The sequence below is a fragment of the Hibiscus syriacus genome, unplaced genomic scaffold, assembly GCF_006381635.1.
Source record: "Hibiscus syriacus cultivar Baekdansim isolate YM2019G1 unplaced genomic scaffold, ASM638163v2 tig00117005_pilon, whole genome shotgun sequence".
Taxonomy (NCBI): domain Eukaryota; kingdom Viridiplantae; phylum Streptophyta; class Magnoliopsida; order Malvales; family Malvaceae; genus Hibiscus; species Hibiscus syriacus.
Window position 1 is genome coordinate 2,895,261 of NW_024063519.1, and position 15,419 is coordinate 2,910,679.

Here is a 15,419-nt window from a genome sequence, read left to right on the forward strand (position 1 = left end):
TGGCATGCCAACTACACCTATCGCTCTCGTATCATATAACATGGGCATTTTCACTTATATCATTCCATATATACACTTTCATATCACATGTCATATAAGCTCATAGCTTCTTTCATATATACATGTAGTCACGTAGTTTCTTTTCATATAGTTCATGTCAATTCTCATATGATTTCATATTCATACTTCACATGGCTCATATCACTTTGCATGGTCTCACATATATTTTCCATATAACTCATATCATATGATTCATATCTTATTCTTCTTTCATCATATATATCATCTATGTTCATTCACTTAATATCTTATATTATCATTTACGTCAACCCTACTTAATTTATCTCACTTTTCATTTATTCACTTAAATCTAATTCATATAATTGATACCTTATCATCATACCATTACTAATACCCGTTGCACATGAAATCACATATAACACCTATGACTATATTCATGCATAAATAATAATCATATCACCCATATTAACATTCATAAAATCATGCAATCAAATATTGGAAGTAGACTCATCGTGAGTCTTTTCCACACACATCACATACCAATGCATATGCACTCACCTTGGCCTCACTAAGTTCCAATCCACTTTAAGATGTTCATCGGGTGCACTACCCATGCATCGATACACCAATCACCTTCGATGTTTTCATTTTAAGGGAGTGCATCGATGCACTCCTTATGCATCGATGCACTAATTACATTCGATGTTTCTTCTTTAAATAGTGCATCGATACACATTGAATGTGCATCTATACACCTTGCTCAGAATTTGCATTTTAAGCCCGAAAACCATCAACTTTTCACTCAATTCTTCTATTTTAATCCCCTATCATGTCATTAAACTCAATTACCATTACTTAAACAAACATATATCCACATAAACCATATTTATCTTCCATATCTCATCATGATTCTTAAAATTTAAGAATCTTGCTAAACTTTCAACTTTGTTATTAATCCTTTCTAACTTCATATATCTCTTATTCTTAGTGATGACAAGTCAAATTCCTTCTCAAATTTCACTTATTAACTCATTTCAAGAAATTCATCTAAAAACTCATTTTCTTTAATCTCTTCTATATCTTTCATCTTATTGTTTTAGAACAAATTAAGCTTTCCTTAAGCTTAATTATCATCTAATAATCATAACTCAACCTTAAAATCAATAATTAATCAACAAACAAAGAAACTCACCTTTGAGTTAAGCCTTCACGTATGAAGAAGGAAGAAGGAAGAAGAGAAGAGAATTCTGGAACCTTTCTCTCTTCCCACGTGGTTCCTTATCTTATAAAAAAAATATTCCTTGTCAAATGACCCTTTTACCCTTCAATTCATCTAATACTTACTAACAACTTTTATGATTTATTTCCAAATAAATCATTGAACTAATCTATGGTTCTACTCTAGTCACCAAATTCTGAAACTTTACAATTTGATCACTAACCCGGTATTGAGGATGTTACATTCGTCTTTTTACCATGGAAACTTCCTTGCTCGATTTCAATCACCCTTTGTTTTTGCATGCTTCTGATGCACCTGGGTGTCTTCTCATTTCGTATCAACTTTTTGGCATCGAGAATTATAGTGTATGGAGCAGATCTATGAAGATTGCTTTGCTTTCAAAGAACAAGTTAGGTTTTGTCATTGGTGATTGCCAAAAAGAAAATTTTGACGAACTCTTGCATTCACAATGGGAGAGATGCAATACTCTTGTGTTATCTTGGATTCTCAATATGGTGAGTAAAAAGCTCTCGACTGGTATTGTTTTCGCGTCCAATGCTGCTTTGGTTTGTCAAGACCTTTAGGAGGGATTTGATAAGATTGATGGATCTAGGATATTCTTCCTTTATCGTGAAATTGCTTTGTTAACTCAAGGTGATTCTACAATATCAACTTATTTCACTTGTTTAAAGTTACTTTGGGATGAATATGAAGCTTTAGTTCCAGTTTCTTCATCCGATTGTGACTTTCACAACGCACCTCTGTTCATCACACTCAATAGAAATTGTTTTAAATTCTCATGGGTCTCAATGAGACGTATCCTGCTATGGGAAGTCAGATCCTGCTTATGCAACCATTGAGGTTTGTAAATCATGCATATTCAATGCTTGTTCATGAAGAATCGCAGAGGTTTCACTCTGCTGGTTTTTCTCCGATCTCTAATATTTCTGTTATATACTCCAATTCTGTTGGGAACAGTGATATGAAGCGGTTTTTCGGTGTGTGTGATCATTGTAAAATTCGAGGACATAAGCATAAGAATTGTTATACATTAATCGGTTTTCCTGCCAATTTTAAATTTTCCAAGAAAAAAGGGAGTCAGGTGGCTTTGGCTTCTAATCAATTTGTTCTTGGTTCTCACAATCAGGCAAGTCTTGAGCCACAACAAGATGCTTCTTCTAGTGCTCCTGTGTTTACACGCGCCCAGTACAACCAAATTCTTAATCTCTTTAACAATGAGCCTTCTGTGGATTCAACAGTAAATATTGCAGTTACTGTTTCTGACAACACTGACTTAACTAGTCTTTCTTTCAATTGGATATTAGATACAGGGGCCACTGACCACATGTTATCTGATTTTCAAAGGTTAATTTATCCTATTTCGTGTAACTCAAAATCTAGGTTTGTCCATTTACCCAATAGCCAAACAACTCTTATCACACACATAGGTTCATTTTGCCTTAACCAGGATCATTTTGTTACCATTGTTTTGTTTGTTCCTAAATTCTCTCATAACCTCTTATATGTTTCCAAGTTAAACAAAGAACTCAATTGCAATATTTCTTTTTACCCTGATTTTTGCATTCTACAGGATCTCTCTACTGAAAAGATGAAGGGGATTGGTAGAGAGTCTCGATGGTTGTATTTTTTTATTCTTCTACTTTTGGTTCTGGTATTTCTTCTGTTTTTCATTGTAATTTTTTTCATGTTCTTCAACCTCTGATTCTTCAACTTGTATAAGTCTTTCAAGTGTTAATGATACTAAGCTTTGGTATGATCATTTAGGGCATTTTTCTTTATCCAATTTACATAAAATACCATACTTACAATCTTACAAGTTTCATGTTGAATGTATACATAAGTGTTATATTTGTCATCTTACTAGACAGTCTAGGTTACCTTGTCCACACATTACTTCTAGGGCATCTAAACCTTTTGATTTAATTCATATTAACCTATGGGGACCTTATAGGATCTCTACTCATAATGGTTATAGGTCCTTTCTAAGTATTGTTGATGACCATACAAGGATGTCATGAGTTTTCTTGTTGAGGCTTAAGAGTAATGCAATTCTTTATTTAAAACAATTTTTTGCCTATGTAAAACCCATTTTTCAGTCACAATCAAATTCATTAGAAGTGACAATGGTTTTGAATTTTTTGCCACTGAATATTCTTCTTTTTTCTCTTCCTTGGGGATTGTTCATCAAAGTTCATGTGTTTATACTCCTCAACAAAATGGTGTTGCTGAAAGAAAACATAAACACTTCATAGAGGTGGCTAGAGCCCTCAAATTTCATTCCCAAGTCCCTATTAAATTTTGGGGAGAGTTTGTCAACACAGCTTGTTACATAATCAATAGGTTGTCCTTCTTCTTCTTTAGCTGGAAAAAGTCCTTTTGAACTCCTTCATGGTAAACCAGCTAACATTTCCCATATAAGGGTTTTTGGTTGTTTATGTTATGCCACTCAACCAAACTACAAAGATTTTTTTTTCAAAAGTTATACCTTCTATTTTCATGGGATATTCAACAACTCAAAAAGATACCTCTTGCTCAATCTTGATCAAAAATCATTCTTTGTTAATCGAGATGTGAAGTTTCATAAATACATTTTCCCTTTTTATTTTCCTACTTGTTCCTCTTCACCTTTTTTTCTGTTGAAGATATTTCTGATTCAGATTTTCTGGTTTTGCCTTTTCACTCTACTTAGCTTGCTTCTTCCTTGCATCCATTTTCCTCTTACATACCTCCTGTTTCTTCAGACCAGTTTCTGTTCAAACTCAACTCTTATTTTTATGGTTCTTTGCCAAGTAACATTCATATTCCTACTAGGCAGTTTACTAGTGTCAAAAAATAGCCTGTTTGGTTACATGATTATGTGTAGTCCTACCAATCTTCCTCTTTTATAGGTATTTATCTTATTTTCAATTTTCTTTCTTATTTTCATCTACCTATTAAAACTCAACTTTATCTTTCTTCTATTTCTCATTTGGTTGAGCCTAATACTTATAAAGAAACTATTCAAAATCATTCTTGGACTCAAGCCATGAATGAGGAGATTTTAGCCTTGGAATCAAATAATACTTAGTCATTGGTTTCCCTGCCTTCTGGTAAGACTCCTATTGGAAGTAAGTGGGTGTATCAGATCAAATACAAATTGAATGGTGAAGTGGAAAGGTTTAAAGCACGTCTTTTTGCCAAAGGGTACACTAAAAAAGAAGGGGTTGATTATGTTGAGACCTTATCTCATGTAGCAAAATTGGTTTCTATCAGGACAGTCCTTGCTCTTGCTTCCATTAATCATTGGCCTCTTTTTTCTAATGGATGTTTATAATGCATTCCTCCAAGGTGATTTAGTTGATGAGGTGTACATGTCTTTTCCTGAGGGTTTTGCAGTCAAGGGGAGACTAGGGTATGCAGACTGTAAAAATCCTTGTATGGGTTAAAGCATGCTTCAAGACAGTGGAACATGAAACTGACAAAGGCACTACTGCTGGCAGGTTACTCTCAAAGCAATTCGACTATTCGTTGTTTACTAAATCACAAGGAAGCAAAATTGTCATAATGCTCATATATGTGGATGATCTTTTAATAACTGGAAATGACAGTGGTTTAATTGAGGAACTCAAATAAATTTTGAACAGAAAATTCAAGATGAAGGATCTTTGTGAACTAAGGTATTTCCTTACTTTGGAGATATTGAGATCAGAGAAAGGGATAGTTATAAATCAAATGAAGTATGCCTTGGAATTAATTGAAGAAACTGGACTAGGGGGTGCTAGGCCTATTGCAACACCTTTGGAACAGAATAAGAAGTTGACTTCAGAATATCCAATTGATAATTTAGAAGATGAATTATTAAAAGGCAAGACAAGCTATCAAAGGTTGATTGGGAAACTAATCTACCTTACTAACACAAGACCTGACATTGCCTATTCAGTGCAGTTATTAAGACAATTCATGCAGCAATCAAAGAAATCACATTTTGAGGCAGCCTTAAGGGTGGTTAGGTATATTAAAGGTAGTACAGGTCAAGGAGTTTTATTAAGTGCAACAAGTCAGTGTCAGCTTTAAGCTTTTTGTGACTCAGATTGGGCAACTTGTCCAATGACCAGAAGATCAGTGACTGGTTTTTCCATATAACTAGGAGATTTTTTGATGTCTTGGAAATCTAAGAAACAAAACACAATTGCAAGGTCATCAGCTGAGGCAGAATATAATAGTATGGCAGTAACTGCTGCAGAAATAGTTTGACTGACATGTTTATTAAGTGAACTTGGTTTCAAGAACATATGACCAACAAAGTTGATGTGTGACAACAAAGCTGCTCTTCAAATAGCAGCAAACCCAATTTTTCATGAGAGAACAAAGAACATTGAGATTGATTGCCATTTTGTTCAAGAAAAAATTCAAGAAAGAATGATTGAAACCAAGCATATAAAGACAACATATCAGCATACATACATTTTAACTAAAGCCTTGGGAGTTCAACAACATAGATATTTGATTTCCAAGTTGGGGTTAATTGACATCTTTAACCACCAACTTGAGGGGGAGTGTTAGCTGTCAATTATTTAGATAGTTAGGTTGTTATTAATTTGTTAGTGTGTTAGTTAGATTAATAACAAGTAGTGATTGTATATAAATACCTTAGCTTTGTAAACTATATATTGAGATGAATGAAATAGATGTACATTTTCTGTAAATTTTTCTTTTAACAGCTTGCTTAAAACCATCTTATATTTTTGAGTCTGAAATTAAGATTTTAAATATAGTAGTGAGATGCTTAAAGTTTCAAATCTTAATTATTACAAACAATTTTAAAAATGAAAATTAGTTTTTATCAATTTAATCCGTTTTTAACGGTTAAACCAATTTTGTATAGATTAATCGAGTAATCGATTCTAACATTGTAGCTATCAGATAGAAGAAGCCTTGATTTAACTGGTTCAATTGATCGGTTGGAGCCCATCGGTTCGTGATTAGGGACCACAATTTAATCCGAAATCGATTAGTTTCGACCTGGTCCGATGCAAAAGGTTTAGATTTTAAAAAAAAGTATTTGGGTTTATTAGATAAAGTTTAGGTAAAGGGTGAAAAAACTCTAACCCAATTCTACTCGAGGATAATAATGTAATTTTATTAAAAAGATTTATTATTTTTTAATTAAGTCCTTATTATACCGGGTCGGATCTATAATCTAAAAATTCATTCGGGTCAGAGTCGAGTGGAAGATTTATATTTTCAGGGTCGGATCGGATCAGATAAATAATATATAATTTTTTGGTCGGATCGTATTCGGGTAGAAGATACATATTTTCATATCGGTCGGGCTGTCAAAAAATCCAGCCCTAACCCGAACCTTTGCCACCCTAATAAAGAAAAGGAACCCGAAACTGAGAACAGGGAGAGCTAATAATCACATAGAATTGGGGGAACAAATGATAGAACGTTGTTAAACAATCAGGTAGTTTAAGAGATGGTGGCCACGCAAAAGCCACATATTTTTTGCATGCATCATCCCCACTTAACCTAACCATTATTTAATTGTCCATGAATCCAATCCCCCCTTCTTTCTTTCCATTTATTCTAAACAAAACTCAAAAGCATCATATTCACAGATATCCACTCCTTTCTTTCCTTCTTTTTCTTTTGGTTTTAATCAGCAAGTGACAAGAGTATCCCAATTGATTTTATATAATAACCATTTTTTTAATTATTATTAATGGATAAGTGAGATTTTCATTTATCGAAACCAATTCAATAAATATGAAATTCGAATTAACTGAATTAAACTCAATATTTATATATTTATTTTTATTAATCTTGGAGTTATGTATTAGTTTTAATTTGGTGAACTTTTTAATCTTTCATACGACGTAGCACAAATTTATAGAATCATATTCTTTAACGTGGGAAAAAGATATTGAGGGTTAAGTTGAAAAAAGTTTAGAAGTTGAGGACTAAATATTGTTTTGTCCCATGAAATTATTATTTTGTCTTAGCCTTGTATTGTCTATAAGAAGGGCATTTGACATTGAGAAGTAGCAAGCCTGAGAGCAAGTAGTGGAGAGAGAAGAAAAAGAGAAAAGATGGGAGAGCAATCATCATGCATAGCAACATTGTTTAAGGTGTTGAACAAAGTGAAGCCATACCTGGCCATCGTGTCCCTCCAGTTTGGATTTGCAGGGATGTACATCCTCTCCACCATTTCTTTGAAGCATGGCATGAGCAATTTCATCCTCGCTACGTATCGCCATGTTGTCGCCACCATTGTCATTGTACCCTTCGCCATCGTTCTCGAAAGGTTCACTTCTTAACTTATCATTAGAACAGTGCATCAGAGATTAATCATATATATTGAATCACTTTCACATTGTTTTTACATGCAGGAAGATTAGACCAAAGATGACTCTCCCTATCTTCCTCAGGATCGTGGTTCTTGGATTCCTGGAGTACGGTCCTGAACTCCCTTGTTTTGTTGCATTTTAATCAAGTTGTTGATATCGGATTAATATGCGCAGGCCGGTGCTTGACCAGAACTTATACTATATGGGAATGAAGTTAACAAATGCAACATATTCATCTGCTTTCGTTAACATGCTTCCCGCTGTTACTTTCATACTGGCAGTGATTTTCAGGTAATATTATTAAAACCATTTCATTAATATATTTATTTCCCATAAATCACACCACACTTAATCGTCATTTCAAATAGGCTAGAGAAGGTGAATCTGAAGAAGATACGCAGCGTTGCAAAGATTGTAGGGACTTTAATCACGGTGTTCGGAGCAATGGTGATGACTTTGTACAAGGGACCCATTATCAACTTCATCAAGTCAGGAGGAGGCGCACACCATGCAACCGCCGGTCAATCTGCCGATCAAAACTGGGTTTTCGGCACCATAGTGCTTCTCGGAAGTATCTTTGGCTGGTCAAGCTTCTTTATTTTGCAGGTCAGTTGAAATATTTTCAAGTCTCTTTTAATATAACTTAAAACCACTTAATTGTTTTTGATCGGTTTCTGTTTCTTGGTTTCAGTCATTCACATTGAAGAAGTACCCGGCAGAGCTCTCTCTTACGGCATGGATATGTTTCATGGGAATGGTGCAAGATGGGTTGTTGTCACTTATCATGGTTCGTGACTTCAGTGCCTGGAAAATCGGATTGGACGCCAGGCTTCTCGCGGCATCTTACTCTGTAAGTCCCCCTCTTTTTTTTCTGGTCATGAGTACAAAACATAAGTGCTTAACGCTTCTCTATAATCCGTGTTTGATCAGGGAGTAGTGTGCTCCGGGATAGCCTATTACGTGCAAGGCATCGTGATCCGGGAACGAGGACCTGTTTTCGTAACATCTTTCAGCCCTCTGTGCATGATCATCACTGCTGCACTTGGAGCCTTTATTTTATCAGAAAAGGTCCACCTTGGAAGGTATTATATTAACACAGAATGGTGCAATATATATACGCACACATATGAATTGATTGCTAATTTTCTTCTTGTTTATGATTGATTTCAGCATACTTGGAGCTATTATCATAGTCTCGGGCCTTTACACTGTGGTTTGGGGAAAAGCCAAAGACGGAAAACAGTCGGAAACCGATGAGAAAAACAATGGCCTGCAGGAACTGCCCATCACGGACAATGGTAGGCCAATGGAGGCCATTGATGGAACTGCCAAAGCTATTGAAATTCCAGTTTCAAGCACCATCTTCAGCACTCGAGGAACATAAACCAATACACTAGGTTTTCTTCCGGACGCTGATAAAAAGAATATTAAGCAGAGTTGTACTTCCCAATGCGAGCTATAAAGAACTACTATGTAACCCCCTCTTCCCACTAAGTATTTTGTAGCTTAATAATTAATCATAATTAACCATGAACCTTCGAGGTTTTTGCCTATCTTCTTATCCAAACACATACTACAACTAAAAGATGTACCACAAAAGACAAAATAACTTGTTCCAGCTTCATCAGTTGTTTAACGGAATCTTTTGAAATTCTCATCTTCTTATAGCTACTGATTGAAATGGCTTAGGGGAGAATCAAATTCTTTGGTTTTTTTTAATTAAACCATGTGAAGAATATTTAAAGCTAAATGAAAATTAATTAAAGCCCGTTTATTGATTTTTTAATTGTTTAATCATATGCAGCATTCCACTTTCTTCTTGAATAAAATAAACTGGTTTTAGTGTACAAATATTTTATTTAAAAAAATCATTCCTTAAACATTTTTATTTATGGATTATTATTCTTAAAATCATCTCACCTAATAGGTTAGAAAAAGGCTAGCTATCAATACATGAAACAAAGGAAACAAAAGATTAGCACGAAATTGAATGTGTTGCATACTCCATAACATTATTTTATATTGTTGAAAATATCGTATGTTTAACACATAATTTGTTATAATATAAATTTATGAAACAAGAAAATTTGACTTTATTTAAGTATTTATCATTACATTTTAGCTTGACTAATATAGGTCCTTTGTGTATGTTTCATATGATTGAACAATATTGAAACCGTGGCAAGAACCTGACCTCAAATGACTAATAGGGGTCTTTTGTAGCTAGTCTTTTGTACGCAAGAAGGTGTTTGCAAATCAATTGTCAAAATTAAAGGTACAACTTAGTCACAAAACTAAATATATACTTGTCTCTAACATGTCTTTTTATCCTCACGTTTTATGGTCTTAATCGAAAGTAGCATTCATTTTTGCTAGACTCTATCAGCCTGGTTGTATCCTCCCATGATAACAAATGTTTGCTTTTCTAGACAATATATTTATCTCCCTTTTTGCCTGCTAAGGTTTTTTCTTGGCTTGTCACCTGTATGTTAAGGATTAGTATTAGTGAATATTGTTGTTGTGCATGGTGCATGATAAACACACGTGCAGTTGAGCTGCTGTGCAGGATGTGTGATGAACGCACGTACAATTGAGTGTTGAAACAGTTGCAGCTGAGTAGTTGGAGAAGTTTTCATTATGTTGAAGTTAGTTACAGCTGGTTTAGTTGAGTTAGTTATTGATGTAACTCTAGCTATAAATGCTCCCCTTTAGTCTTGCGTAAATCAACCCTTGAAGATAATAAAGTTCAGAAGTTTTCCTCTTCTAGTTTTGTTTGCTTTTATAGTTTTGATAGTTGGTTGTATAACTTTACATGGTATTAGTCGCCAAAATCGATCATGCGCTTGTTGATTAGTTCTTGTTCTTTATTGCTTATGTAAGGTGCAGCGTTGTATGGCAGTTTTCATTCGGTTGGTTCATTTTTGAGAAACGATTTGGTTCGTGTTTCTTGGTTTGAAGGTGGTCCTGCTGGTTGGTTGTTTCTTGAGGATTCTTGAAGATTCTCTCTGAAAGATTTTTGGAAAATGGTGGATCTACATCAAGATGATGTTACGTCTCCGACGAATGCCACGGTAAACTCGTTGTGTAGTTCTTCAGTTTTGTCTAGTGTACAACACATACCTAAGCAGGATGTTATAAAACTTATTGAGTTAATCTACCTTCTTTGGAAGCATCAGGTGACTCTTATAATTGATGGCTATGGTTTGTTGCGTTATATCTCAGGTGACATGTAACACCCCCAACCCGGATCCGAGTCCGAAGTGTCACATTGACTTTTCAAAAACCTTTACTTGTATAAAATAGTAAGTAATTAAAATTTATTATTACATATAACTTATTCAAAACCTTTATCGAACTATTCAGAGCTTATACAATATATTATTTTGAATACATGCCAACTAGAACTTTATGTATTAAAATACATATTATTCACCTTTCTTCTGATCTGACCTTTGGTAAGGAGAACTGACCTGTCTTGCTTCACATTGCTCTTTACTCTTCTCACTTCGGTAGCCTACGTGTGAAATAATCACACGCTAAGTCGATGACTTAGTGAGGCAATAAACATAAAATATAACTATAGCTTGTAATCATGCATGAACAATTACTACTATCACTCATACCCTTATTCATGTAACAAATCCCTATAACACATATGCAATATATATCATTACATATAAAAACATATACACACATATATTCATCACTCGTCATTTCCATCATTAGCCTTATTTCATTATCAATATTATTATCGTTTATATCACTTAATACATATCCTCATATAAATCATATAATACCATTCATATCACAAAAGCATACAAATCACATGTAATATATTTTTTGTTTTTCTTATTAGCCCATGTACACATGTGAGAACTATAGATATATGAGTCTATAGAGGTTGTGCACTAATGTTGTCACCACAGCTCGTATAAATGCACCGAAGTGCCACGTAGAATTGCACCGTAGTGCTGCGTAGAAATGCACTGTAGTGCCGCGTAGAAATGCACCGAAGTGCCATATAAGGTTGTCCCTGAGGACCACATATCATTCCTTAAGAATCATATACATATGCCAAGGATCAAGTATGTGTCTCAAAAGACCTCACACATGTTCCAAAGAATACATATATGTCCCAAAGGACCGCGTAAACCCTCGACTCTTGGCATGCCAACTATACCCTAGCTCTCATGACACATAACATGGGCATCATCATTTATTTCATTTCACATTTTCACATAAACACGTAGTTCACTTTCACATAGAACGTAGATTATGTCACATAAGTTGAATCACATATACGTATAAACACGTAAATCACTTTCACATATCACGTAGCTCATATTCACTTTTCATACTATTTCACATTTCTTGTCACATTGCTTATATCTTATTTTTATGTCTTATCCTATATATATATATATATATATATATATATATATATTCACATATTCATATAATCCATCATTTCATCATCTAAATGTGTATTCATATAATTCATCTTCCTATATATATATATATATCATTTTTCCTATACTTGTATTCACATCATTTATATTCTCCTTCTCATAATCTCATATCATTTAGCTTATACCTCATTCTATGATATTCACCTAGATCATATCACATCTGTCACACTCATAAACATATGTCACTTCTATTATTTCATTTATATACTAATCTAATCTATTTACCTAATTCAATTCATATAGTACCTATAACTTTCTAATATGACTACGTAGATTTCCATCATACAACCTATATATCATAATTTTATTTAAGCATATGTATCTTTCCCATCTAACTCATCTTATATGTTCCTATTATCACTTATGTTCCAAGTCTCATATCATCATATAGGTCAATACTATCTATCTTGTTTCAATTCTCATTCAATGATATAATTCTATTTTACTATTTCACATAAATGTTCATACACTATTCACTTACCCAACTCACATTCTTATTGTTTATATAACCCTTACACTTGAGTACTTCATTCCCATCATTTCTTCTAAACTCACTTTTTACCATATTCCCATATTATTACCTAATTTATCCCATATCATGTATTCGTGTAATCTTATATTCCATTTCTATATATCTCAAAGATCTTATCACATAACTTCTCTTTTATATTCATATAATTTCTTATCATATCATCATAACATAGCATATATTCACATCAACCATGAAATACATATACAATAACATGTCAACACATACCATAACATATAACTCAGACACTCATAACAAACACATGTTCATGTTCATGCTTCATGCACAATACTATAGAAATTAGACTTGTCACAAGTCTAATTTCCCATTAAACATCATATATAAAATAATATGCACTCACCTTGGCCTCACTAAGTTCCAATCCATTTTTATAATTTCCTCTCTTGCGATCGAATCATAACTTGATAATCGCTCCGGGACTTGTTCATACTTGATATCTATATAATCATACATTGATACATATTAGTATCCAATTGATATACACTAATCTATCATTTCTTAGACCAAAATAAAGTTATAATTATATTTCCCTTGAAGTGCATCGATGCATTCTACAGTGTATCGATGCATCCCTTAACATGTGCATCGATGCACTCCTTATGCATCGATGCATTAATTGCATTCGATGTTTCCATTTTTAATGGGTGCATCGATGCACTTCCTGTGCATCGATACACTCTGAACAATTTCTAGAAATTTACCCTTGATGCATCGGTGCACCTCAAATGTGCATCGATACACATAGCCCATAATTCATTTTTAAGCCCGAAAATATACTCAAATCAACTCAAATGCTTCATCTTTCAACCCCTTTCATGTTCTCAACTCATATACACATGTTTAAACCAATTTATATCCATACAAACCATCTTTAGCTTCAAAATTCTTTTCCTCATATGTAACTCAAGAATTAAACCAACTTTGCAATATGTTTTAATTCTAATTCTATAGCTTCTAACTTCTTAATTAGACCATTGACAAGTCAAATTTAACTTCCAACTCTAGTTATGAACTCTATTTCAAGATTTCACCCAAGAACCTCAAATCTTTAATCCCTTCTAACTCCATCATACTTTGATTTTAAGATAACTTAAGCTTTCCTTAAGCTTAGTTATCATCTAATAATCATAAACCAACTTTTATTTTAACAAATAATCAACTAACCACAAAACTCACCTTTGCCATGGTGATTCATGGCTGAAGAAGAAGAAGAGAACTCTAAAAGTTTATTTTGCCTTCTTTTCTCTTCCATGTGGCTTCATTATCTAATAAAGGAAAATAAAAATCTTTCATGTCAAATGACTATTTTACCCTTTACTTCATTCAATAATTACTAAATAACCTTCATCATATTTTCAATAAATCATTGAACTATTCAATTATCCCACTTTAATCACCAATTCCTAAAATTTTACAATTTGGTCACTAACCCGGTATTGAAGATGTTACATGAAAGTCCTATTTCATCTCAGTTTATTACAAATGAGGTAGGTCAGCTTGAGGAAAATCCAATCTTTATTGTGCATAGACAACAAGATAAATTGCTTGCTTCGTGGTTGTTAACAACGGTTAGCATGGAGGTTTTGCCACACCTTACGGGGCTCGCATTATCTCATACAATCTTGAATGCAGTGTCAAGGTTGTTTGGAGTACGTTCTAGTGCCAAGATTTCTTCTCTACGACATATTTTGTACTCTCAGAGGAAAGCTGGCTTGGCTGTGAGTGATTACCTAGCTAAAGTCAAGACAATCTGTGACTTGTTGAATGTTGTTGGTTGTGTGGTTTCTGAACAAGAACAAGTAAGTGTAATTCTTGTTGGGTTGTCGATGGAATTTGAGTCTATCATTGCTATAGCGTCTCGTGAAATAATATCACTAGATAATCTCACTGAGATGCTCATGGACTGTGAGGCAAGGCATAAAGCTTTTCTTAGTGATGGTATTGCTGCGAATATGGCAGTTCGATCAAGAGATTATAATGGATTGAGGGATCACACTGTTATTGGAACAGATGTGACTGAAAAATAGTTTTATCCCATGAGAGGTTAATAAGGAGGCTATCGTGGTCGAGGGTGAGGAAGATTTAATAACTCAAATCGACCACAATATCAGTTATGTGAAAAGTTTGGGCATATTGTTCAGAGGTGCTATCGTCGTTTTGATCGAGATTTCACTGGAGTTGTTAGTGAAGATCAGTTTGCTGAGCAGTGAAAGAAGTCAATCGAACATGTTGTTCCTGTGAATAGGCATGCATATAATCACACGTTAAATTCTCTTGTTTTCAATCAATATCCATCCAGTTCTATACATGTTATGCCATATGATTCGACTCGTCAAGGGTTGCCCTATTTCTCAAACCAGATGATGTACACGTTTCCTGGGGATTATGTAGCTCATGCTTCATCAACAGAGAAAAAAGAATCGTTTCTTCAAACTGCACCTACATCCTTTGTATCCACTATGCCTAGTGTGACAGCAGTTCATAATGCACCAAAATATTTCAGTGCATTGTGGTATCCAGACACGGGTGCCACTCACCATGTTTCAAATGACCTTGTGCCATTTAATTCAGGTATGGTATACAAAGTTAACAATACACTCTTAATGGGAAATGGTGAAGGGATTAAGATTGACCATGTTGGTTAAGGTTACTTGTCTTCTAGTCTCAAGCCTCTGGTATTGTAAAACATGCTCCATGTTCCACATATTAAGAAGAAATTATTATCAGTATCTCAGTTCACTTGTGATAATAATATGTATATTGAGTTTCACCTATTTGAATGTCTTGTGAATGATGCACAGACTCGAATC

The 15,419-nt window shown here is 34.1% G+C and overlaps 1 protein-coding gene across 1 annotated transcript; it reads left to right on the forward strand.

Moving 5' to 3' along the window:
* The first annotated feature begins 7,332 nt into the window (after positions 1-7,332).
* LOC120194985 (WAT1-related protein At4g08300-like) lies at positions 7,333-9,053 on the forward strand. Its single transcript, XM_039197134.1, has 7 exons — positions 7,333-7,547; positions 7,633-7,695; positions 7,765-7,881; positions 7,959-8,196; positions 8,282-8,440; positions 8,521-8,672; positions 8,761-9,053. Exons 1-7 carry the CDS (start codon positions 7,333-7,335, stop codon positions 8,972-8,974), a joined length of 1,158 nt encoding a protein of 385 aa, XP_039053065.1. The 3' UTR covers positions 8,975-9,053.
* The last annotated feature ends 6,366 nt before the right edge of the window (positions 9,054-15,419 follow it).

Bases quoted from the DNA above. Each gene is read 5' to 3' on its own strand.
- LOC120194985 (XM_039197134.1), top strand. From the start codon at position 7,333: ATGGGAGAGCAATCATCATGCATAGCAACATTGTTTAAGGTGTTGAAC. The intron at 7,882-7,958 runs GTAATATTATTA...CATTTCAAATAG, and splicing joins ATACTGGCAGTGATTTTCAG to GCTAGAGAAGGTGAATCTGA. The intron at 8,197-8,281 runs GTCAGTTGAAAT...TCTTGGTTTCAG, and splicing joins CAAGCTTCTTTATTTTGCAG to TCATTCACATTGAAGAAGTA.